At 44.7% G+C, this 20962-nt stretch overlaps 1 protein-coding gene across 1 annotated transcript; it reads right to left on the reverse strand.

Moving 5' to 3' along the window:
* Positions 1 to 6619: 6619 nt before the first annotated feature.
* Positions 6620 to 13992, reverse strand: FZD7 (frizzled class receptor 7). Its single transcript, XM_041403735.1, has 3 exons — positions 11144 to 13992; positions 9482 to 9676; positions 6620 to 6726 (listed from the first exon to the last, which is right to left on the reverse strand). The coding sequence occupies exon 1, from the start codon at positions 13353 to 13355 to the stop codon at positions 11640 to 11642; it is 1716 nt and encodes a 571-aa protein (XP_041259669.1). The 5' UTR covers positions 13356 to 13992; the 3' UTR covers positions 6620 to 6726; positions 9482 to 9676; positions 11144 to 11639.
* Between the last annotated feature and the right edge of the window lie 6970 nt (positions 13993 to 20962).

The raw sequence follows: 20962 nt of genomic DNA on the forward strand, positions 1-20962 counted from the left end.
GGGGGTGGAGGGAACATTCCCATGGCAGTCTGTGAGGACAGGGGCTGTGAGTTGAGTAGATACAAGTCCAGAGGAGGAGATCAGCTGTCTCCTGGGAAATGTTGCTGTTGACACTCCCCTTGTCCTCAGTCCCTGGGGCTTCCATACAGACCAGTCTTGCCTTGCAAAAAAGAAGGCTTCAGACTCTGTCCTGCGGTCATGTGCCCTATTCCCCAAATGTTTGCACTCTGCCTTTGAGATAGCACAGGCTCTGTATGCTATGGCCATATTGGGGCATCACTCCAACAGCACAGTTAAGGTTGTGTTTGCTCATTCCTTAACTCTTTGTTTACTAGTTTCCAAGGGAATAGCTAGGATTGACATTCTAGAAAAGCACTACATGGTCCTGGCAACCTTCATGAATTTCTTTGTCAGCAAACTTAATACTTTTGAAAATTTATGGGAGGAATATAACTTGTTGAGCATTCACATTGATGATATCAATTTACAGGTCAGAAATTCCGTTGGCCTGAAGATGCTGCTGGAGTGAAGTGTGCCTGAGTGCTCCTTCACAGCCCGGGCACTTCACCACACTTAACTGGTGACAGAGGCAGTACTTTGCTATGAATATACCGTCAAAAAGGCAGTGGGAGGAATTCCAGAGCAACACCTGCCTGGACTGGGGCAGACAGTCACACCTTCACCTTCCGTGGACTCTGGGATGGGTGTTCATGAGCCAGCCCAGTCCACAAGCCAGGCCCTTGCATTGGCCAGCAGACAGGGCCAGTCAGTGTGAGCATGGGCCTGACAGGCACAGAAGCATGGCTTCACACCAGTTTTCTTTTTGGTCAGCCTGAAACACAAGAAAAGCAAACGTACATGCAGCTGTAGCTGTGTCCACTAGCTTCTTGCAACAGTTTTCATTGATCTTCCTCTGCTCTCCCCAAACACTTTTCCCTACATGCCATTTTTAATCTCATTAAGAAAAATGTTCAACTTTCTGCCTTGTGTCCCTTATTACCACATCTACATGTGGTAGATGTAGATGTAGATGAGAAAGGCCTTGTCTCTCTGGGAGGTGGCTTGCCTCTTTCCCTGCCTCCTCTGTTCATTACTACTCTGTCCCCTGTTGGTGTTGACTGCATGGGGCAAGTGAAGTGGGTTAGACTTTTTCAGTCATATGGGGCAGGCTATAGGTAAAACTGACTCCTGTGTCTCTTTTCAACTCCCTGTGGCTCCAAAGCCAAGCTATCTGCCTTCACCTGTCATTTTAGCATTAGTCCATCTCTTAGTCTCCCTCTTAATTCCAGCTGAACCTTATAAGGTTGCATAATGTTTTTCAATCTTTATAGGTGCGTTTCAAATTCAAATTTGGGGTTGCTTTATGTAAAAAGCATGTTACCAAAGCATTCAGACATTTCCCCCTTTACTTTCTTCTTCAATTGAAGCAGTCTACAGTTAACTGAAAAATTGTTTTGCTTAATTCAAATCCATATTTTTGGGGTGCATGGGGAAGTAGTGTTCTTCCTCCTTGCTCTGCTGCTGAATTATTTAATCACTTCATTAGTGATATTTTAATGAAATACTCAGGTAGTTATTTTGGTTTTGTTTTTTTGGGCTTTTTTAAAAAAAATTTTTATTTCATTGCAGATAAATATTTTCCTTTTATGAACAAGATAGTTTCCTCAGTGTCTGGTTTTCATTCTTAGGGAATAGTCAGCCAGCTAGCAATCTTACTGGCCAGCAGTGATTCTGCTCAGCTGGAGATGTTTTGCAGTATGTGCTATCACACAGACCCCACATGGCAACACTTTGTACAACAACCAAAAAAAGACAGGGAGAAGAGGGCATGTGACAGTAAATCCCATCATCTGAAGAGCCCCCAGAGACTCTTCAGAGAAGGGAACATTCCTTATGCATGTTACACAAAAGCCCAAAAGGTGATGAGTGATACTTCCCACTTTCATTTCTTTGGGAAGATTTGGTGTCATCACATATGTCTCTACTTTGCCACTAGTGTTTGACTATTTCCTCATAGAAAGTAAAGTGCCAGCTCACTCTTTGCTATTCTCTGCCTCTTAATGATCAATTATTTTTAATTGGAACCTCTTGCATTGTGTCCAATCTTAAGAGGTCCCCATCAAGACCAGGGCTCCAACAAGATGGGAACAGTACCAACACATATGTGGGGACAATAGAGACCCTTTTTTTGTCCTGAAGAGCATGAGCCTATTTAGAGAAGGGCAGAAAAAGAAATGGAGGTAAGGATGATTGGAAGAATTTGCAGACCGTGGACAAATTTGGGAAAAGTATGATGGTCTCTTGACTTCTAGTCTGGTGCCCTGTCTGCTAGCACACACTGCTTCTCATTTACTAAAAAAGTGTCACTGTACGTGCAGAATTACATTAAAGGATAAATAAAATAGCCTGGTATTGCTGGAAAGAAATTTATCAGCTAAATAAGATGCAGCCAGGGATGATGCTGAGAGGTGGACATTCTGAAAATAACAGTTCCCATTACACAGTTTTCCATTGGCTTATTTTAGTTGTATAACTTGTTATTGCATCTTTAATGTCTGTTTTCAACTAAAGTATTACATCTCGGTGCTATAGTGAAATGCTGAGCAAAGGACACTTCATTAACAAAGCTTTAATGAAAATTCATAGCAAAATGAAAGAGTCATTTAAGTGAAATTGCTGAGTTTCTTCAAATTGTTTTCTGAGAAACATTTGTTTTCAGTTCTCATGTTGAGAGGTTTTGATAAAGATTTGATTCAGAATTCAGTGCAGGAAGATCTTTGCTTGAGGAAAATGAAGGACATGGAATTAAAGCATTAACTTTGTTTATATTGACTTTATTAGTTGAAGTAGAAAAGTCTTAAGAACTCTCAAAGACAGAAAACTAGATGCTTGTCTGTGGGCAATGATACAAAGTTCTGTCCCATCATAACTGCAAAACCATCCACAGATTAATTAGTCTTTGCAGATCAGGGATTTCTTACCAGAAAAGACAGTTGGTGGCTCAAAGGAACTGCAAAGCACAGGGTTTGAAATCTTACAGCGCCCAAATGCCGGACTTAGGTTTAGCCTACCATAAAAGCAGAAAGCAGCCGGGAGGTTTGGTCTGAGCTCTGGAAGCCCAGCCCCCCTCGTGCCCCTGTTTGCAGAGCAGTGTGGCTCAGGCACAGGCACACGGCTGCGGCTCGGTCTCTGCTTCCCGTGCTCCCTCTGAGCTGCTTTAGAGAGGCCACATCTCTGCCTTCATCTACTTTGTGCCGGAATTCTTTAACCGTCGGGAGAGTTGTTTCTGCAAATCCAATAGCTGATTTATTATCTTCAGAGAGCAGAATGTGTAAAGAAAAACAATATGAGTAAATCCTCTCTCTAGAAGGGCTTTCTATCCGCTCACATAATCCCGCTTGGTTCCAGCCTGGTATGCATAGCTGTGGAAGGGTGTCAAATGACATCCCTTTTACTGGCTGTTGGCCCTAATGGAATGCTTCTTTGCACATCTCGTAAAGTAAGGGCAGGAAATGCTGCCTGAGACTTCTACATTTTGCCGTTAATTAAAAAATAAAATTAAAAATTTGAGAGGCAAGAGCATGACAAATAATAAATGCTCTTTTCATCATGGATTAGATAAAAAAGATTCCATGTTTACATTTTAGTTTTTTACCCTTTCTAAAGACTGATTTGTTTTAGATAATCAAAGCTGGCTTTGAACTAACACATAGAAAAAATCTTTTTTTTTTCTTTAAAAATAGCCCTATAGATATACATACATATCACGGCCTTTCATTCCTTTTATAGACAGTTTCATTTTCTGAGAGAATATGAAAGTTCTGAGCAATCCGGAGCTCACACAGGCACCACAACAAACACAGGGAATGAGGACCAGCCACACTACTGCAATTAACACCAGTGTTTAATTAGCAGACAGCTGCATTGGGCAAAGGCCTTTTGATTTTTTCTCTTCACTGGGTTTTTGATGAGAGATTTACCTACAGTTGTAACTTCTAGTTGTTACACTCACATGCACTATGCTAGATGTGCTCACACACACATGAACACATGGAAAATCTGTGGAAGGAAGCCATGTCAGGAAAGTGATCTGATTTGCGCTTTAGGTAAATATTTTTGGAAGTAGTTTCCTTTGACTGTTTTCCATGAAAAATATGTAAGTTGCATTTTTGTTTGCTGGGGAGGGTAAGCTATAAATTAGTGTATGCTTTGGTGCTTTTAGGAATCCTTTTGTGATTTATTGATTTATTTTATTTAGCAACAAAAACCTGATGTGTGGTGAAGGTGAATGGGTGCAGAAGTCTGCCCTGGAAAAGGCTGGCATCAGGGCAAGACACAAACATTTACCCCAGTCAGCTTAGACACTTCTGTATTTCATTGGTGAAAGAAGTGTAATAGCGTCATGCTGTTCCCTGTTGTTAAGGCAGGAAAATGTCCAAGCATCCAACTAATCCTTCTCCTTGGCCATCATTAGTAATGAGAGAGATGTTGTCTGAGGTCATGGTAGCAGAAAGAAACTGTCAAGGAACTAAGAGATGAAGTGAAAACATGGCAGGAAAAGTGAATTCTCACTGCCACGGGCTTGGATGAAATCTTGGTCAATTCTGCTTTAGGCCTACCACAAAAATTTAGATTGCACTTGCAGCAAGATGAAGTGAACAGTATTTATTTAAAGAGGAACAGCAGAGTTGTCCTTGAGCCTGTTGATGACAATGGTGTTTATAACATACAGCAAATGAGAGCTCGGGGAGTACTGGAAGAGTTAAGAACCCTGTAGTAGCAGCACAGGCCCAAAGCCTTATCTCTGCTATGCCTAAGCACCACTATAACACGAGTCCATTTTGTTTGACATGCATTCCCTGTTTAGTGTAATTTTTTATTTACCTAGCTTGCCTCTTTATACCCTCTCATACTTTGTACTTGAGCTGGCTAGATGATACTCCCATGAAAGCAGGTGCTCAGCCTGACCAGTTTTAGATAAGGTATTGGAAAACATACAAATAATCTATTTTAGCTGGTGGTCTTAATTTGACATTCTCTTAAACAGAATCTACTTGAAAAATATCAGACTGTGGGACAGAGGTATTTATGCAAACTCTAGTATAATTGCATTCAGTTTCTTCTGCTTTTGAGAGTATTCATTCTCACAACATCCCTATAATATACAGAAGTGTCACTGCTCCAATTTTATAGACAAGGAATTAGAGACAGAGACAAGATTTTTCTAGATGTGCACCTGGAAATTTTAATGTTTATGAAAAGTGCTTTCCACGTAACATGCCTCCACATTTAACTGCCTGAATACTACTGGAAGACTGGCTGTATGTGATCTAGCCACCATCTGTGACTGTGCAGGTAATCAAACCCTTGTCTTTCAAATCTTAGATTAGTGCCTACTTGCTAGAAGAATTTTTTGTGTCCATCTGGGCCACATAACGTTTTTCTTCTAGTGCAGCTCCTGGCAGAATTCCCTATTCACCACAAGTTTTTTCAAGCCCCTCAGAATGTTAGCCTGAGGAAAAGGACAGCATGGTGGGAATAATCTATCATCTCCTTGCCTGCCCTGACTTTGCTTTTCTGCAGATTGGTTTGAGAACAATGTTAGAATTGCAGTAGCTGCAGTAAAGCTTGAAGTAGGGAAGAACTGGGCCTCTTTTTTTTTCTTCTTTCTAGATGTCACCCTGGCCTTTGGGATTGAAGTTTTCATGGCAAGGTTATAGCTACCCTGGTAGCCACATGACAAGACTAAATTTCCAAGATCCGTGCAGCCAAAGTCTAGTCACATAGGCTACTCCTCTAGGCAGCAGATTTGGATTTTCTATGTGTATTTGTAACAGTAACATGCTTAAGTGAAGGGCTGCCTATTACCAAGCCAAGCTGTGATACAGCTGGGGCAGCCAAAATGAACAAGTTGTTACAATCAGAATTTCTTGACTAATAATAAGGATTAGTGCTCTCCTCCAATTTACAGCTGTTATTTAAAAATGTGCTCTAGGCCCTGCTTATTCCTGCTTTTTGTTCATATTCTCATTTATCCCAGTCCCATAGTTTCCTGGCATGGGTAGGCTGGCTGTACACAGAGGAGCAGGTGATGCAGAGGAGTATGTGCTCATGACCCTGTTTGGGGCTGTCCTGACATCATTCAGTTGAATCCCATCTGGCTGCAGCTGTGGTAACATTGTGCTTGAGCCTGGTGTTTACCTGAATTAGGAGAAAGTGCTGCCTCTGCCTTACTTGCACTGAGCTGGTTTTGAGACAAGCAGTGCCCAGCCACTGAAGCAGGCATCCTTGGACCTTGGGTTTAAACAGTGTCAAAACCCTCCCCTGTGTCTCCCTTCTGTGACTGCAGCACAAACTGGCTGTCTGAGCAGTGTTAAACTCTGATGTACATATTCTAGTTTTACAGTTTGGGCATCACTTTAGTCAAAATGATTCTAAGTGAGGCATTTGGGAATTTGCCATGACTGTATTTATTCCCTCAATCCTACATTATTTGTGCATTATTTCTGCCAAAACCACACACATGTTGGCATGAAACAATTATCCTGGTTTATATAGGGCAGGCTTGGCAACAGTCTTCCTCAATGAACAGTTAGAGTGCTGAAGATTCAGTGTCATCTTTTCCTCTCCAAGCAAGTGGCTAAATTCCTTTCCATTGGATTCATGATTTTAAAATTAAAAGGAGTAGAAGGCAGGTATGAAGGGTATATGAAGAACCTGTAAAGTCTGGAAGGAAATGAGAGTGAGATGAAGAAAAAAAGCGGCTATTTGAAATGCAGGCTAGTAATTTGGCTTCTAAACCCACGTGAAATTATAAGTCATGTTTATTGTTGCCAGTTGGTGAATACAGAGACGTGTGGTTTTTCCTTGCATGCAAAGCTATTGGTTGCGGGTGAAGTACTTAGACAAAAACATTCAATAGTCAGTGTGGGTATTCCACCAAAAATAAACCCAAACAAACACTGACGTATTACAAAAGCATTTTTTTTCTGTGGAGACAAACATTCAGTTGCTGCTGCTATTCATGAACTCTAGAACTGTTGAAGCCTCCTTTTTAACTTGCCTGAAACAATAATCCTTCATTTTAGAAAGTTACACAAAGGTCTTTGAAACTGAAGAACCAGTGTTTCTGTAGTTGTCATGAAAATATAGTGTGTGGTGTACACTTACAGGGATATGGATCAATGATAACTATTGCTTGCTAAGTTCTTCTGAACCAAACTGCTGCATAGATAAGAGACAACAGTAAAAGTGAGGCAACTTTTCTTAAAACTTAAAAAAATTAAAGTGGGCTTAAACATTAGTCAGAGAAAAATGTTTTGCAGTGATTATCAAAGCTTAGTAAAGGCTTATTTTTCGTCGTTTTTTCCAGAGAGCTTCACAAAGATTTTTTGAATTGTACTCCATTATGAAAGTAACTGCTACTTTGTTATCAAAACGGTGATAGACATTTTTATTCCAGAAGGCCAGACACTATCACTACTTGAAATTCTCCGAATTGTTTCCACTGTGAGCAAATTCAGTCTTGACGTGAGTCACATCTGCTTAAAAGTAAATACTAGATGTTTCTACTTTACATCACCATCAAATTTCACCTACAATTTCAAATTTTAAAAATTATCTTAACTCCCAGGATCTGGATGGTTTTTCATAGGAAATACTGAAATAAAAGCATTCAGCTTCAGTGGTTTCTGATGGAAATAGAGACCTTTTTTTTTTTTTTTTTCAGATGTAGATGTCTTGTGAACTAAAAAAAAAAAAAAAGGTTTCTGGTGGAAATGGAGACTTTTTTTTTTTTTTTCAGATGTAGATGTCTTGTGAACTAAAAAAAAAAAAAAAAAGCCTATATAGAGTTTTTCCACATATGGAGAAAAAAGTAGCGACCACATGTGAATCACATGTGAATGGTTTCTCAAAAAACAAGCGGAGAGCCGGGGGACAGGCCCCTGCATGGATGGCAGGCGTAGCTGTCCGTGATGCAGTGAGGATTGATTGCATGTTTAGCAGCGCAGCTGTGGCTGCACAGCACAGGGGTGTCAGTCACACCACTGCTCCCAGCGGCTGCCAGGCTGTTCCAGCCGTTCCATCGCTCTGGATTAAGGGGAGGAAATGTTTATAGAAAGGTTCAGGTTTCCTGAATGAGTGGAATGAAACCCCCCTCAGAAATGATCAGCAAGCTCATGTCACGGAGCAGTTTGAAGCAGCCTGACTGGCAGGAACGCAAAGGTCTTTTCAAAAAGGAAACTTGACAAGTGAGCAGTTCTGGGGAGCAGCAAGAGGTGTTTTCAAATAAAAGATGTGGGTCTTCCATAGAGACAGCATGAATGGGGCTAGCTCTTAAAAGAACTTTTAAATCAGTAGTTCATACACTCTAAAAGGTTAAGTTTGAGAGCACACTGTCCTAATAAAATACTGCCTCCTTCACAGCGCAGGCTGTTCCAGCCGTTCCACCGCTCTGGATTAAGGGGAGGAAATGTTTATAGAAAGGTTCAGGTTTCCTGAATGAGTGGAATGAAACCCCCCTCAGAAATGATCAGCAAGCTCATGTCACGGAGCAGTTTGAAGCAGCCTGACTGGCAGGAACGCAAAGGTCTTTTCAAAAAGGAAACTTGACAAGTGAGCAGTTCTGGGGAGCAGCAAGAGGTGTTTTCAAATAAAAGATGTGGGTCTTCCATAGAGACAGCATGAATGGGGCTAGCTCTTAAAAGAACTTTTAAATCAGTAGTTCATACACTCTAAAAGGTTAAGTTTGAGAGCACACTGTCCTAATAAAATACTGCCCTCAAAGCAGACCGATTACACACTATGCTTAGTAAACAAAACAGTGTTGCAGTGCAACCACAGCTACTATGATGGCATCTAGCTAAGGCATCTTAGATGTCTGTGTGTTCTGTAACTTAAATTTTAGTATTGGCATAACTGAAGGTACAGGAAGTGTGATGAATGCAGGCAGTAGGCTGAAATCCTTGTGAAAGAAATGCTGTAATATATCATTTCACAGGTGTACAATTCTGTTTGTTGGGGCACTTTCCATGACTGTAGCAACACAGCTTGAGATCTAAACATTCATTTCAGTCTAAAAAATTACACAAAATAGACCATTCCACTAAAATTTTCGGATTACTGTGATAAGAAACAATGTAGGCTTCAGGCTAGCTATTAAAATTAAAGTAAAATTCACTTACTTAAACAAAACAGCAGAGAGCAAACCTGCTATGGGAAAAAAAGCACTTGTTCATGATACTGCCCCTTGAAAGCCATTAAAAAGGACCTAGTCCTCAGTGTTTCCCTATTACACTTCACCCATCAAAGAGAGGACCTAATTTACAGCACTCGTAGCACCCTCCAGTTCTCAATCTTAAAGTCTCTTTGGAAAGAGAAGGGAGCATTATCCTTATTTTCTAGATAAAGGAACTGGTTTATCAGCTTGCCCTCAGCAAGAAGCAGAGACTGGAAGAAAACTTGGCTGGGATGCAAGTACCTCAAGTGAGGGCAGACATTTGAAACCGGCTGTCTCAAAATGTGCTCTCCTGTTGTGAGGGGCTGGTAATCAGAAGGAACAGTTTCAAGCCACAGCTGAGTTTCCAGCCTGCATTCACCCAAAAATCTCTTGCATTATCCATAACGAAGTGGGGGAGAAGACACCACTTTTCAGAGCTTCCCGCCATTCTAAAACCTGCCAAGTATTCAAAGGTAGAAAGAACATCATTAGAGTCCTTGTATTAAAAATTATTTATTTAGTGATCTGTACATGGGGTGAAGCAGGGCCTCATACAAACCTTCAAAAAAAATCAAGTAAAAACATAAATACATATTTTCTTACAAAAATGGGATTTACAAAATATACATACTGCACTTGTCTGACACGCTTGTTTTTTTTTTCTTCCATGTGCACATTATAAAAGACAAACCAAGCCCTGCAATTCTGACATCAGAGCCACTGAAGGATTTGGCTGATGGGCCCATTCCTCATGCTCAGACTACTGGTACACTCTCAGACAGCAGCAGTCTGCCCCCTCACCCTGGACAGGTTTTTTTCTTTTTAAAGTTTCATTCTAGACACTTCCCCCCCAAAAACATGAAGAGCAGCTATAGGGTGGAGTCTTGCCAAAAATCCAGAATGTCCTATTTTGTCCTTAGGCAAGAATACACACACACACACATATACTTATAAAAACAACCCTTCAGTGAATATAAAGGTAAAGTAGTATGCAAAAAATAAAATATGAACAAGTCAACATAAAAATTTTCAGAATAGAAAAATCTGTCACATTTCAAAAAGAAAATGATGCATTTGATGACAAATTTTTGAATGCTTTTCCTTCAAAGACTGATCATTGGAAACTCAAACAGCTGTGTTTTAGCCGAAATGAGAAGGCTCCTCACTTGCAGTAACTATTTGATTTTAAACCCCAACACCAGCCCCCCCACCTGCACCAAGAATCATTGCCATGCAGCTCAGGGAACCTGAGGAGCAGGCAAAGGGTCCATCGCGAGCCAAAATTATTCCTCCTGTCCCCTGAATCCGGCTGTGTATTGATTTTTTTTCTGCAGTGAGCTCACCGCAAAGCAGGAGAGAAAGTAGGTTTATGGGAAGGAAAGAAAAAAATCCTATCTTTACGTTACATATTTTAGTGGCTCTTGTTTTGGCAGGTGTTCTCAGGTAAGCTCTTCTTGCCCTCTAAATCTTGCATTTCCTTCTGCTTAGAAAAGTGATCCATATTGAATGGTAGGAAAACATCCTGCCTCCTCCTTTTTTCATAAAAGGAATGTTTATTTCTGTGAGCTCCTCACATCCAAGGGTGAACCTCAACGACTTCTTTTTGTTAGTTTGCCCATAAAAACCGATCCCATGCTTATGCCTTTCTACACAGAAAACACTTTTGTTTCCCCTTTTGTCTCCTAGAACAAAGGCAAGGGGGAAAAGCCTTCTGCTGAAAAGCAACAAGTCATTTCTTTTCAGGGTGTGGAATAGCAACCCCCTCCTTCCCCACAGCAGCAAGAACAACAGATTGAGGGCCAAATTTTTACTTTAAAACAATTACAACAGGTATCGCTGAGGTAAAAAGGAACTTGTGAGCTGATAGAACAGAGGCATCTCCCCAGCACACGATCGGGCTGCAGCCGGCTGTGCAGTACTCACGTGATGGCTCTGCCGAGCTGGAAGGAGCAGCAGCGAGCTCAGGCTCGGGAGTTACCATGCCCATGCTGCAGTTTGGCTCCGGCAATTCAAAGAGCATTTGGCTACTTCTTGGCAGGGTGGCTCAACAGATCTGGCTTCCCCTCCCTCTTGTCCAAAGCAAGGCAGGATGATTTCAGTTGGGTTGGACTTTCTCTTCCTCGACAGGAGTAGCAGGAGAGAAGTAAGGGGACTTCTGGGTGAAGGATTCTCCTGTCCAGTAGTGGCCTCTTTTTCTGTCCTCTCCCACTTAGCTGTTCATAAGCACCACTGGATATAGTTTGATTGATCCTTTATGCAATGATTTTTTTGTCAAACTTTCTGTGAGGAAGAAAAAGTTTGGAAAAGCCTCCCTTCCTCCCTCTTCAGGCAACCATTGCCCTACCCCTATGCTGAGTATCCATCTCCTCTGCGTGTATGCATGTGTGAGAGTGTGTGTGCCAGAGGGGACAGGGGGGTCTCATACTGCTGTCTCGCCTTTGCTGCCGGTACTGAGTCTGTGGTAGAAGCGTCGCCAGGACTGCAGGGTTTTGCCAGACCAAATCCAGAAGCCAGTCGTGATCCCAACAATCATGGTCATGAGGTACTTGATCATGAAGACAGTGAAGTCTGGGCTCATAGGGGCAAAGTGGCTGGGACAGGGCACAGCATATGTTTTGCAGGTCTGGAGGAGCCACGTCTTCTCCCAGGTGCCACGGAAGGCCTGCTCGTAGAAGTAACACGCCAGGACAATGGTGGCAGGCACCGTGTAGAGGACGCTGAAGACGCCAATGCGCACCATCAGCTTCTCCAGTTTCTCCGTCTTGGTGCCATCATGCTTCATGATGGTGCGGATGCGAAACAAGGACACAAAGCCAGCCAGCAAGAAGGAAGTGCCAATGAAGAGATACACAAACAAGGGTGCCAGCACAAAGCCCCTCAGCGAGTCCACACTGTAGATACCTACATAACACACCCCGCTGAGCACATCCCCATCCACCTGCCCCATGGCCAAGATGGTGATGGTTTTGACAGCAGGCACAGCCCAGGCAGCCAGATGAAAATACTGGGAATTGGCCTCAATGGCCTCATGGCCCCACTTCATGCCGGCAGCCAGGAACCAGGTGAGGGACAGGATGACCCACCAGATGGAGCTGGCCATGCCGAAAAAGTAAAGGATCATGAAGAGGATGGTGCAGCCTTCTTTTTTGGTGCCTTGGGCCACAGTGCGGTAGCCATCCTCAGAGAAGCGCTCCAGACACACCACCCGCTCCTCCAGCAAAAAGCCTGCTGCGTAGGCCACGGCGACCATGAAGTAGCAGCCCGAGAGGAAGATGATGGGCCTCTCCGGGTAGCTGAAACGGCGCATGTCGACCAGGTAGGTGAGCACGGTGAAGAGGGTGGAGGCACAGCAAAGCACAGACCACACGCCCACCCACAGCCGGGCAAATCGCACCTCTGCCTCCTTGAAGTACATGAGCCCATTGGGCCGGGCTGGCTCACAGGGGGCTCCGCAGTCCCGCTCCCCCAGGAACCGATAGCCCAAGTAAGAGGGCACTTTGAGCTGCCGCGGGCAAGAGAAGGAGAAGCCAGAGGGTGGCTGTGGTGGGGTAAGAAAGTCAGGGAGGTAGCCGGCTGTGGGGTGGGCAGTGACCCCCCGACCCGCCGCACCACCAGGTCCTGGTGGGGCATCCGATGTGTTCTGCCCCACGCAGATCTCACCCGCACCGTGAACAGGGAAGTTCTCGCAGCGGAGCCGCTCTGGCCACTGGAAGCCGAACTTGTTCATGAGGGCCTCGCAGCCCTGACGGGCCCGCTCACAGAGGGAGCGGCAGGGTGGGATGGCCTGCTCCAGCACGGTGCACACCGGCGCGTACATGGAACAGAGGAAGAACTTCAGCTCGGGCGAGCACTGCACCTTGACCAGCGGGTAGAACTGGTGCACCTCCAGCCCCGCGTCCTCCTGGTTGGTGTGACCCAGCAGGTTGGGCAGGATGGTCTGGTTGTAGGCGATATCCGTGCAGAGCGGGATGGAGATGGGTTGGCAGAAACCGTGGTCCGGCACGGAGATGCCCTTCTCGCCGTGGTACTGCTGTGCCGTGGCACCCGCGGGGGTCCCTAGCAGGGCGGCCAGCAGCGCGGCCAGCCCCAGCAAGGGGCAGCCGGCGGCTCCGCCGCATTCTCGTCCAGCCTGCATCGCCGGGGCGGCCGGGGGCCGGAGAAGCCTCGGGGAGTCTTTCAGAGCCGGCCGGCGCGACGCCCCAGGGGCATCAGCGACCAGAGGGCGGAGGCGGGGCCCCTTCGGCAGGGCAGGAGCGCGGCGACGGGAGGAACGCGGCTCCGCGCCGGACCTCCACGACTTTTCTTTTCTCCTCGGCTCCGACGCGGCGGCGCTCACGGAGCGGTGGCGGCGCTACTCTAGGCGAAAGTTTCCGGAGCTGCTCTCCCCGGAGAAGGCGGCGGCGGCGGCCGCGAAGCAGGAGGCGCGCGTAGCCCGGCGATGGCTCTGGCCAGCTCCGCGCAGGGTCCCGCGGCGGCGGCGAGGCGGAGGCGCTGCTCCCTGCACGGCCCCGGGGATTTAGGTTACGGCTAAACGGATTATTACCGCGCCCGGCTGAGCCGTGTATTTTACTTCGGGGCTTAAATAACTTTCAAAATCCAATTACGGCGCGATCCTTCCCGCGGCTTGGCTGGGCTCCGCTCCCGACGGACACTGCTGCGGGCTGCGCGTCCGGGGGTAGCCGTGCGCCTCTCGGTTCGGTTCGGTTCGGCTCGGCTCGGCTCGTTTCGCTGCGCTCCGCCCGCGGCCCCGCCGACACCGCCCGCTCCGCGGCTCCCGGCCCGCGGCCGCGCCGGCACACAAAAAAGGCGCAGCTCCGCGCGGGCCCCGCCGGGAGGGGAGGGGGTGGAGCTCGCGCCAGGGGGAGAAAAAGTTGGGAACAACTTTTTCCCATCCCCGCCGGGCCGGGCCGGGAGGAGCCGCCCGCGGCCCCCACCCCCAGCGCTGCCCGGCACAGCCGGGAAGGCGGGGGGTGGGCAGCTCGCTCAGGGTGGCCCGAGCAAACTAAAATTAACTGGCTGCTTTCTGAGCAGGCTTTGAAAATGCGAACAGCTGCCTGTGCCCGGAGTTATTAAAAAGGAAGGAAAAAAAAATAGAGTAAGGAAAAAACCTCCAAACGCAGCGCCCGGGTACATTTGCGGAATGATCCTGTTGCTGCGTAGTTGGGATGTTCGTGTCTGTGTGCCATCGCCTCCCCAGCGTGGGGGGTTTGATTTGTTATCTCAGCATGACCGTTGCTTTTTGCTGGCAGAATAAACGCTTTATTCATGCAGATCTAAGCCATGGCTGAGGGAAGGCAGCTTTTTTTTGAAACATCCAGTGTTACCTAAGCAGAGAGGAGAAATTTTAAATCCCCATTTGCACTGCTGCGATTCCTTAAGAGACTCAATTAAACAGTGAAAAACAGGAGTTCCTCTGTGAAAGAACCCTGCCTGCAGGGGAGAAAATGGCCTAAGTGGGGAGATCCCTGTTACTGGCCCGCTAGGCCAAGCAGATCTAGAACTAGACACCAGCATGCATTTGCTAAGGACAGGAATGTGGGGTTTGTAGCATGGCTGTGTTTTGGGGTGCACTGCCAAAGCACAGGGAGCTGGGACCATCCAGCCTCTGTGCAGGCAGAGCAGGTCTTTGGTAGCACAGAAGGGGTGTGCTTGATAAAAGCTCTGCAACAAGGCCTGCTTCTGCTTCACTGACCCATGAGAGTTCGTGTTCACAGACAGGCTCGAGGCAAGTACTATTCAACTTACCCCATCCTTCCCTTTGAGGACAGAGGTCCCCCTGAACTGCAGTACTCAAATTCTTTCTTTTACTCCTTTGCTCAGGATTGTGCTTCTGTTAGCAGCTAAGCAAAGACCCCGATCCGTACCATCTTCCAGGGCAGTTAAAGAGAGCAGGGTTTGGCACAGGGAGCTCCAACAGCAATTGTTGGACAAATGTTTTCCATACTTTTACTGCTCATGAACAATGTGTCCTCATGCCAATAAGACCATGGTGCTGCAGCTTTTGTTACATTTCTTAAGAGAAGTTGACAGTTATAAACAGGCTTGCTAAAATAAATTTACTCCTCTTAATGGAAATGTTTTTAAAAATAATACTGTGCATATAAAAAAATACATATGGGAAGGACTAGCTAGTCATGGCTGCAACAGTTCCTTCTGGAAAAGAAATGTCTTCTCTACTTTCCCAGTTATAGCAGTTTAAGACTGCCTTAGAGGAACTTCACTTTTTCAAATTTTTAAGGCTTTTAATCAAAATTCCTTGCTTTTCTACACCTATTGACTGGGAATATTTTTGTCATACTCTTCACCTAAATAACCACGCATGGGACATATTTACATGAATTCGTCTACTCTGTTGTTTGGTTTTTGCCGCTAGTAACTTTCAATAAAATTAGTCTTTTCACAGTTTTGTTTGGGGAGGTTTTTTTTGGTTGGATGGGGGTTTTTGTTTTGTTTTGGTTTTGGTGTTTGGTTTTTTGTTTTGTTTTATTTTTTGGGTTTTGTGGTTGTTAGTTGTGGTGGGTTTGTGTGTTTGTTTGGGGTTTTTTTTGTTTGGTTTGATTTCATTTGTTTTGGGGGAGTGGGGGGTTAGTTTCCTCCTTCCCCCTTCTACCCTCTAATCTATAATAATCACTTTAATGCCTCTCTTTTTCACTTTGGCTTATATGACTGTCTTCATCTGCAAAGCACTTTGTGATATTCACTAGGAAAAACATTGGATGATACAAGATGTTTCGCTGGCAGGCAATGACAATGCAGGGAAAGGTAAAGCAACGTCAAACTTTCTGCCCCATGGATTCCTCATTCTGATTTCTGTATGTAAAGAAACAAGTTCAGAGCTAGTAAAATTCTATTGCAAGTATCTCCCTCTCAGCAATGGGGAGACAGTGACAGGAATTATTCAGAGTAAGGTCAGTCAAATCAAGTGGCTAGGCTTTAACTGGACATTTATTTACAAGATGGGGCAAACGGCATCAGTGGCTCTCCCAGTTTTGTACTGGTCCCATTTGTTACAGTCATTCATCCAAACCATGGAATGAAAAAAAGATAACTGGGATCTCTGATACGTGCTGTGAAAGCATTCTTTACACTTATGAATATAATGTAGAATCAAAGTGAAGCAAAAGAGGGGGGGAAAGTGAAAAGATAGGCAGAAAGGAAGAAGGATTATGTCCTAGATTGTTTCTTAGGGAGAGAAGACAGTAAACTTACCACATGGAATGATGCTGCCAGGTCACCCCATATGGAGGAATGTGCAACAGGATTTACTAAGATGGATGAAGAGGGTCTCTTGGGTATGTTACCAAATTCCAAGATCTTTTTTCTGTTTAGACCCACTGGGAGATGGGAAACACTCCCAGAGAGAGGCAATGGCAGTTGCCTCAAAATGGCACACTGTGGTATAAGAAAATCCCAGACTCCTATATTGGTCTAAGACATCCTGACAGCTTTCAGGGGACGAGAAGAGAAGAGGAGAAAAAAGAAAAGGAGAAAAGAGTTCATTATTCTGGAACATAGGTTAGTCCAAAGAATCCAGAACCTCTCTGAGTACTATCAGCTACAGTTCAAACGGCAGCCTGCAAAATTACTTAAATTTCCTCACAACAGGAGGGATCCTCATCAGCACAGTAAGCACAGCAGCCAGGTTATCAGTCACCCAGAACAAACACACTGCACAAGACTTTGCAGCATCTGACAAGTAGCCTATTGCAACCACAGAGCAGTTCAAAAAGTTCTGTCTAAAAAAACTAACTACTAATGGTCTAAGTACACTGCATGGTCTGCCAGCAGTAAACCTTCACAAGCAAAATCCTGGCACATCCTAGATTCCAGAATAAATTTACAGTCTCTGCTGTTGATACCAGCTCTGGAGCTGTCTGACTAGACTACTGTGCATGGGGAGGAACAAACAATTGTCTGTCTTTTACTCATTTAAAAATAAATCCAGTTCAATTTCCAAGCTAAGTCAAAGTGAGGAGTGGCATCCCTACATGATGTCTTTTCCTGCTCTTTTAAAGCCTCCTTAGATGGTGCCAATATAATTTTCCTTGTTTCCTATCCCATCTGATAGAAAACTCTTCCCATGGGGGGAGGGAAATCAAAACAAAACACCCCCTCCCTGGCCCACCACTTATTTTGTGTGCCTGAGGGAGAACATTTTCAGACTACCTGTTGCAAGGCTTTCAGTCCTCCTTGCCCTCAGAAGAACAAAGGCCACTGCTTCCCCCTTGTCCTTTCCACCCACAGAAACTTGCTGGACAGCACCTCACCTGACCTCCTGCTAACCAACACTGCCAAAGTCCCGGTGCCACCGCCTCAGCTGTGACATTTGTCCACTTACTTTTAGTAAATAACTTTTATGACACTTTTAACTTCGACATTTTGAAGCATGCTTACATACAGTCTTACATGATCAGACAGGCTATTGAGCTAAGAACATCAAAATTTGCACTCCCTAAAGCTTAGTGGAGAAATGCCTGGAGCCTGGGGGAAAATTATGCATTTGCCTATTTTACATAATTATTTGCATAATTAGAAATAAAATAAGTTCGCAGTATTATATTTGCTTGCATTTCTATCAGTCTGATAGATTAGTCTAAATTACATCTTGTCGGAACTCATCAAAGAAATCCAGTCTTTCTGTGGTGAAACGGGAGAGCCTCGTATTTCATGGGCAGGGAGTGGGAAAAGCAAAACCCTGCCCCCCACCACAGAACCCTTAATTTGGAATTAGGTTGAAGACGTAAGAAACTGATTGAAAAGAGCATATGGGGAGGGCACAGGTGACAAAAGGAAGGGGATGCTGCTGGAGGGGATGTGGCTTCCCACAGCGAGAAAGGTAAAAGCCCTTTGCATCACGGATTTATAAAATAATTATTAGTTTATGGAGTAGTATCCCAAAGGATACAGGGAGGTAGCACAGTCTTCCACATTTATGGTCACACGGGGGTGGGGGGGGAACTTTAGAAAGCATTCACAAGGATGAGCTATCAGGCTGATGATTGCCTTTATCTCTAAGATCCCTGAATAAGAAAACAAAACCTGATCTGCTCATCCCCCACTCAGCAGTTCATTGAGGACATCAGTTACATTTTAACCCTTTCATGATAATTTGAAATCCCTTGTTTCTTTAAACTGAATTTAATCTGCTTTCTCAGAGTTTTAGGGCAGCAGAAGGCCTTTGGTGTAGAACCCAGGAAATCCCTCCCTATGTCAGTTTCTTAGGCTAGGTGCCTTTTTATCGAGACAAATTCTCTGCTGGCAGCAGTATTACCAGCCAGGCCCTGTCACCATTATGTCTGGGTGCAGTATACTGCAGTGTGAAGAAAGGAAGGTTCCAGAAACATTTTTTCCAACTTTTCCAACATTTCCAACTTTTCCATTGGAAAAGATGACATTTGTGTCTGCTGTCCTCTTTCCATCAGTGAGGAAGATCCTGCTTTACAAAATCTGTATGTAGCATAGGCACATGCAAACTTACTTGCCGATCCTTTAAATCTTAAAAGGTGTTTCTGACAGTATGTATGTCAGAATGTATGTTGGCTAGATACTTTCTAGACTGCTGTGGCTGATTTTGGCCAATTCTGTATACACTGGGATGTATACATCAGCCTGGCCAGCACCAGGAGAAAAACTGCTTGGGATGGACCTGCCCCAGGCTCCCTAGCCTGGTCACCTTCTCTTGGTTTCTGCAGGAGTCCCAGTCTCATGGATGCTCCAGCTTATCCTGAGCTTCTCCCAGTGTCTGTGAAAATGACTCACAGATATGCAAAAGTCTCTAGCAGAGTCACTCCTTGCTTTATATTTCTAAAACTATTAGAGCTCCAAGTAAAAATAAATATAGCCTTACCTACCTGCTCTCATAATTATGCAGTGTGTTTTAGGAAGCTAACTAATGTCTTTGTGGTTGAAGCTCCCCTTCCCAGAACTATATTCCCTCAGACCTCTTGTCCATACCATGGATCCTTGACCTAGTCTGGACTATCTATCAAACATCCATTTTTCCTCCAAAACCCAGTGATTTTGTTCCTTCTGTGTGATTCCTCCGCCTATAAACCACCCCCCCCCCATTAGTTTCTGAGGCCAAAGACAAATGCTAACACCTGATCTCTGTGTCCTTCCTGAAGGAGCTGCACCTTTACAAAACCCTGCAGAAAAGCTAAAAAAGACTGGTTCTCCTTCCCTGGGTGAGCCAGTTCCACAGAGCTGTCTCATTTGTCAGCTGCCATTAAGGCAGCCAGTCTCTTACCAGGGAGCATTTCTGCATGCAGCTCTAGCAATGTAAGGCTGTTACAACTGAGATACGTAAAACTTTAATGCAAAACAGCCAAGTTTCTCAAGTTTGTGCATAAATTTTCCCAGCTTACTGCAGATGGTGCCACAATATTTTTGAACACTGATTTGTGTCTTGCTTCTAGCCCCATGGCTGGTGTGGACATAGTGACTGGTTGCTCTGATCACTGTACTGTTGATACCCTGTGGTTGTGAGGGCTGCTGAAATGGTTAGATGCATTGTGATGTGTCTTTTGTCATTCATGCCCAACCTGGGTTTAATTTTGTCTTTCTATAGATTCATCTATTTGAGGTCATATTTTGAATCTTCTTTAATGCACAGACTGAAGGTTTGCACGTGTCCTTTTGAGTTTTCACTTGTTTCAATGGAAACAGCAGGATACTCATCAAAGCCCCAGTCTCTGTTTATATAGGAAGAAGACCGGGATTTAGCCCAAAATAAGAGATGGGAAAGACCCATTATATCTTTTAGGTCCTGCTATTACATATGATAGTGGTATAATTAGTCTCATTTTAAATGCTTGGAAAAATGGGACTCTTTGTCATCTCTCTTGGGATGTGGTTCTACCATCTAACAATCATGCAGGCAGGACGCCTGGTGTTCAAACAAATGGTTTATCTTTGCTTGGTTAAGACTCACTAAAGATGAGTGCAGCCTTCAGAAACATGTTGTTTCCAAAGCTTAGAAAAAAGGGAAGAAGAGCTGTTATTCAGTACAGAATCTGCCAGATGTGTAAAGCGGCTAAGGAATTCCTAAGCCTCTGTTTACAAAATCCTGTCTCCTCCCATGAATGCTTAAATTACCAATCACTGCTACCATCCTCTGTTTAGGAAATTGTGAAATTTCCTTAACGACTCCACTTTCAAAATTTAATTGGGAAGAGAAACAAACATTTTAATTACTTTTCCCTCTTCTTAATGGGCTTGCACAAATGAACCCCTGTTCTCCACAATTACATTGAAACTGTTATAAAGAATTATTTTTTCCTTTGGTCCCAGTCATGCTTAAGACCCACTTGCTGTGGTGATTCTCTGCTTCCAGGGTACTTGAAGGTTTGCTGTGTAGGGCTCCTGCCTGTTGCATCCCTGCACAGCCTGAAGATGGATGATGCTGCCATGTGGAGAATTTCCCTTTCCACAGGGGCCCCCAGGCTGCAGTGACCGAACTGCATTTCAGTGTAGCGATGCTGTTTAAGGGCAAGGGGCAGAGGGCTAACACCAATGTTTACAGACAGCTCTCCTGAGAAACTAGGATCCTGGGGTTTATGGTCCAGCATCAAATGCTCTCCTTTGCCTTTTTTTCATCACTTCCTTTCAAACGATGGTTTCTGCTTTGGTATCAGCCTACATTGACTGCAGTCTCTTGGAGCTGGGATCACTGGTACTGTGACTGGTGCTGGAGATATTCAGCTGATTTCCTTCCATGGAGGAAGGGGAACCAGAAAGCAGCAT

The sequence above is a fragment of the Onychostruthus taczanowskii genome, unplaced genomic scaffold, assembly GCF_017590055.1.
Source record: "Onychostruthus taczanowskii isolate IOZ18803 unplaced genomic scaffold, ASM1759005v1 scaffold20, whole genome shotgun sequence".
In the NCBI taxonomy this organism is placed as follows: domain Eukaryota; kingdom Metazoa; phylum Chordata; class Aves; order Passeriformes; family Passeridae; genus Onychostruthus; species Onychostruthus taczanowskii.

Bases quoted from the DNA above. Each gene is read 5' to 3' on its own strand.
- FZD7 (XM_041403735.1), bottom strand. From the start codon at position 13,355: ATGCAGGCTGGACGAGAATGCGGCGGAGCCGCCGGCTGCCCCTTGCTG.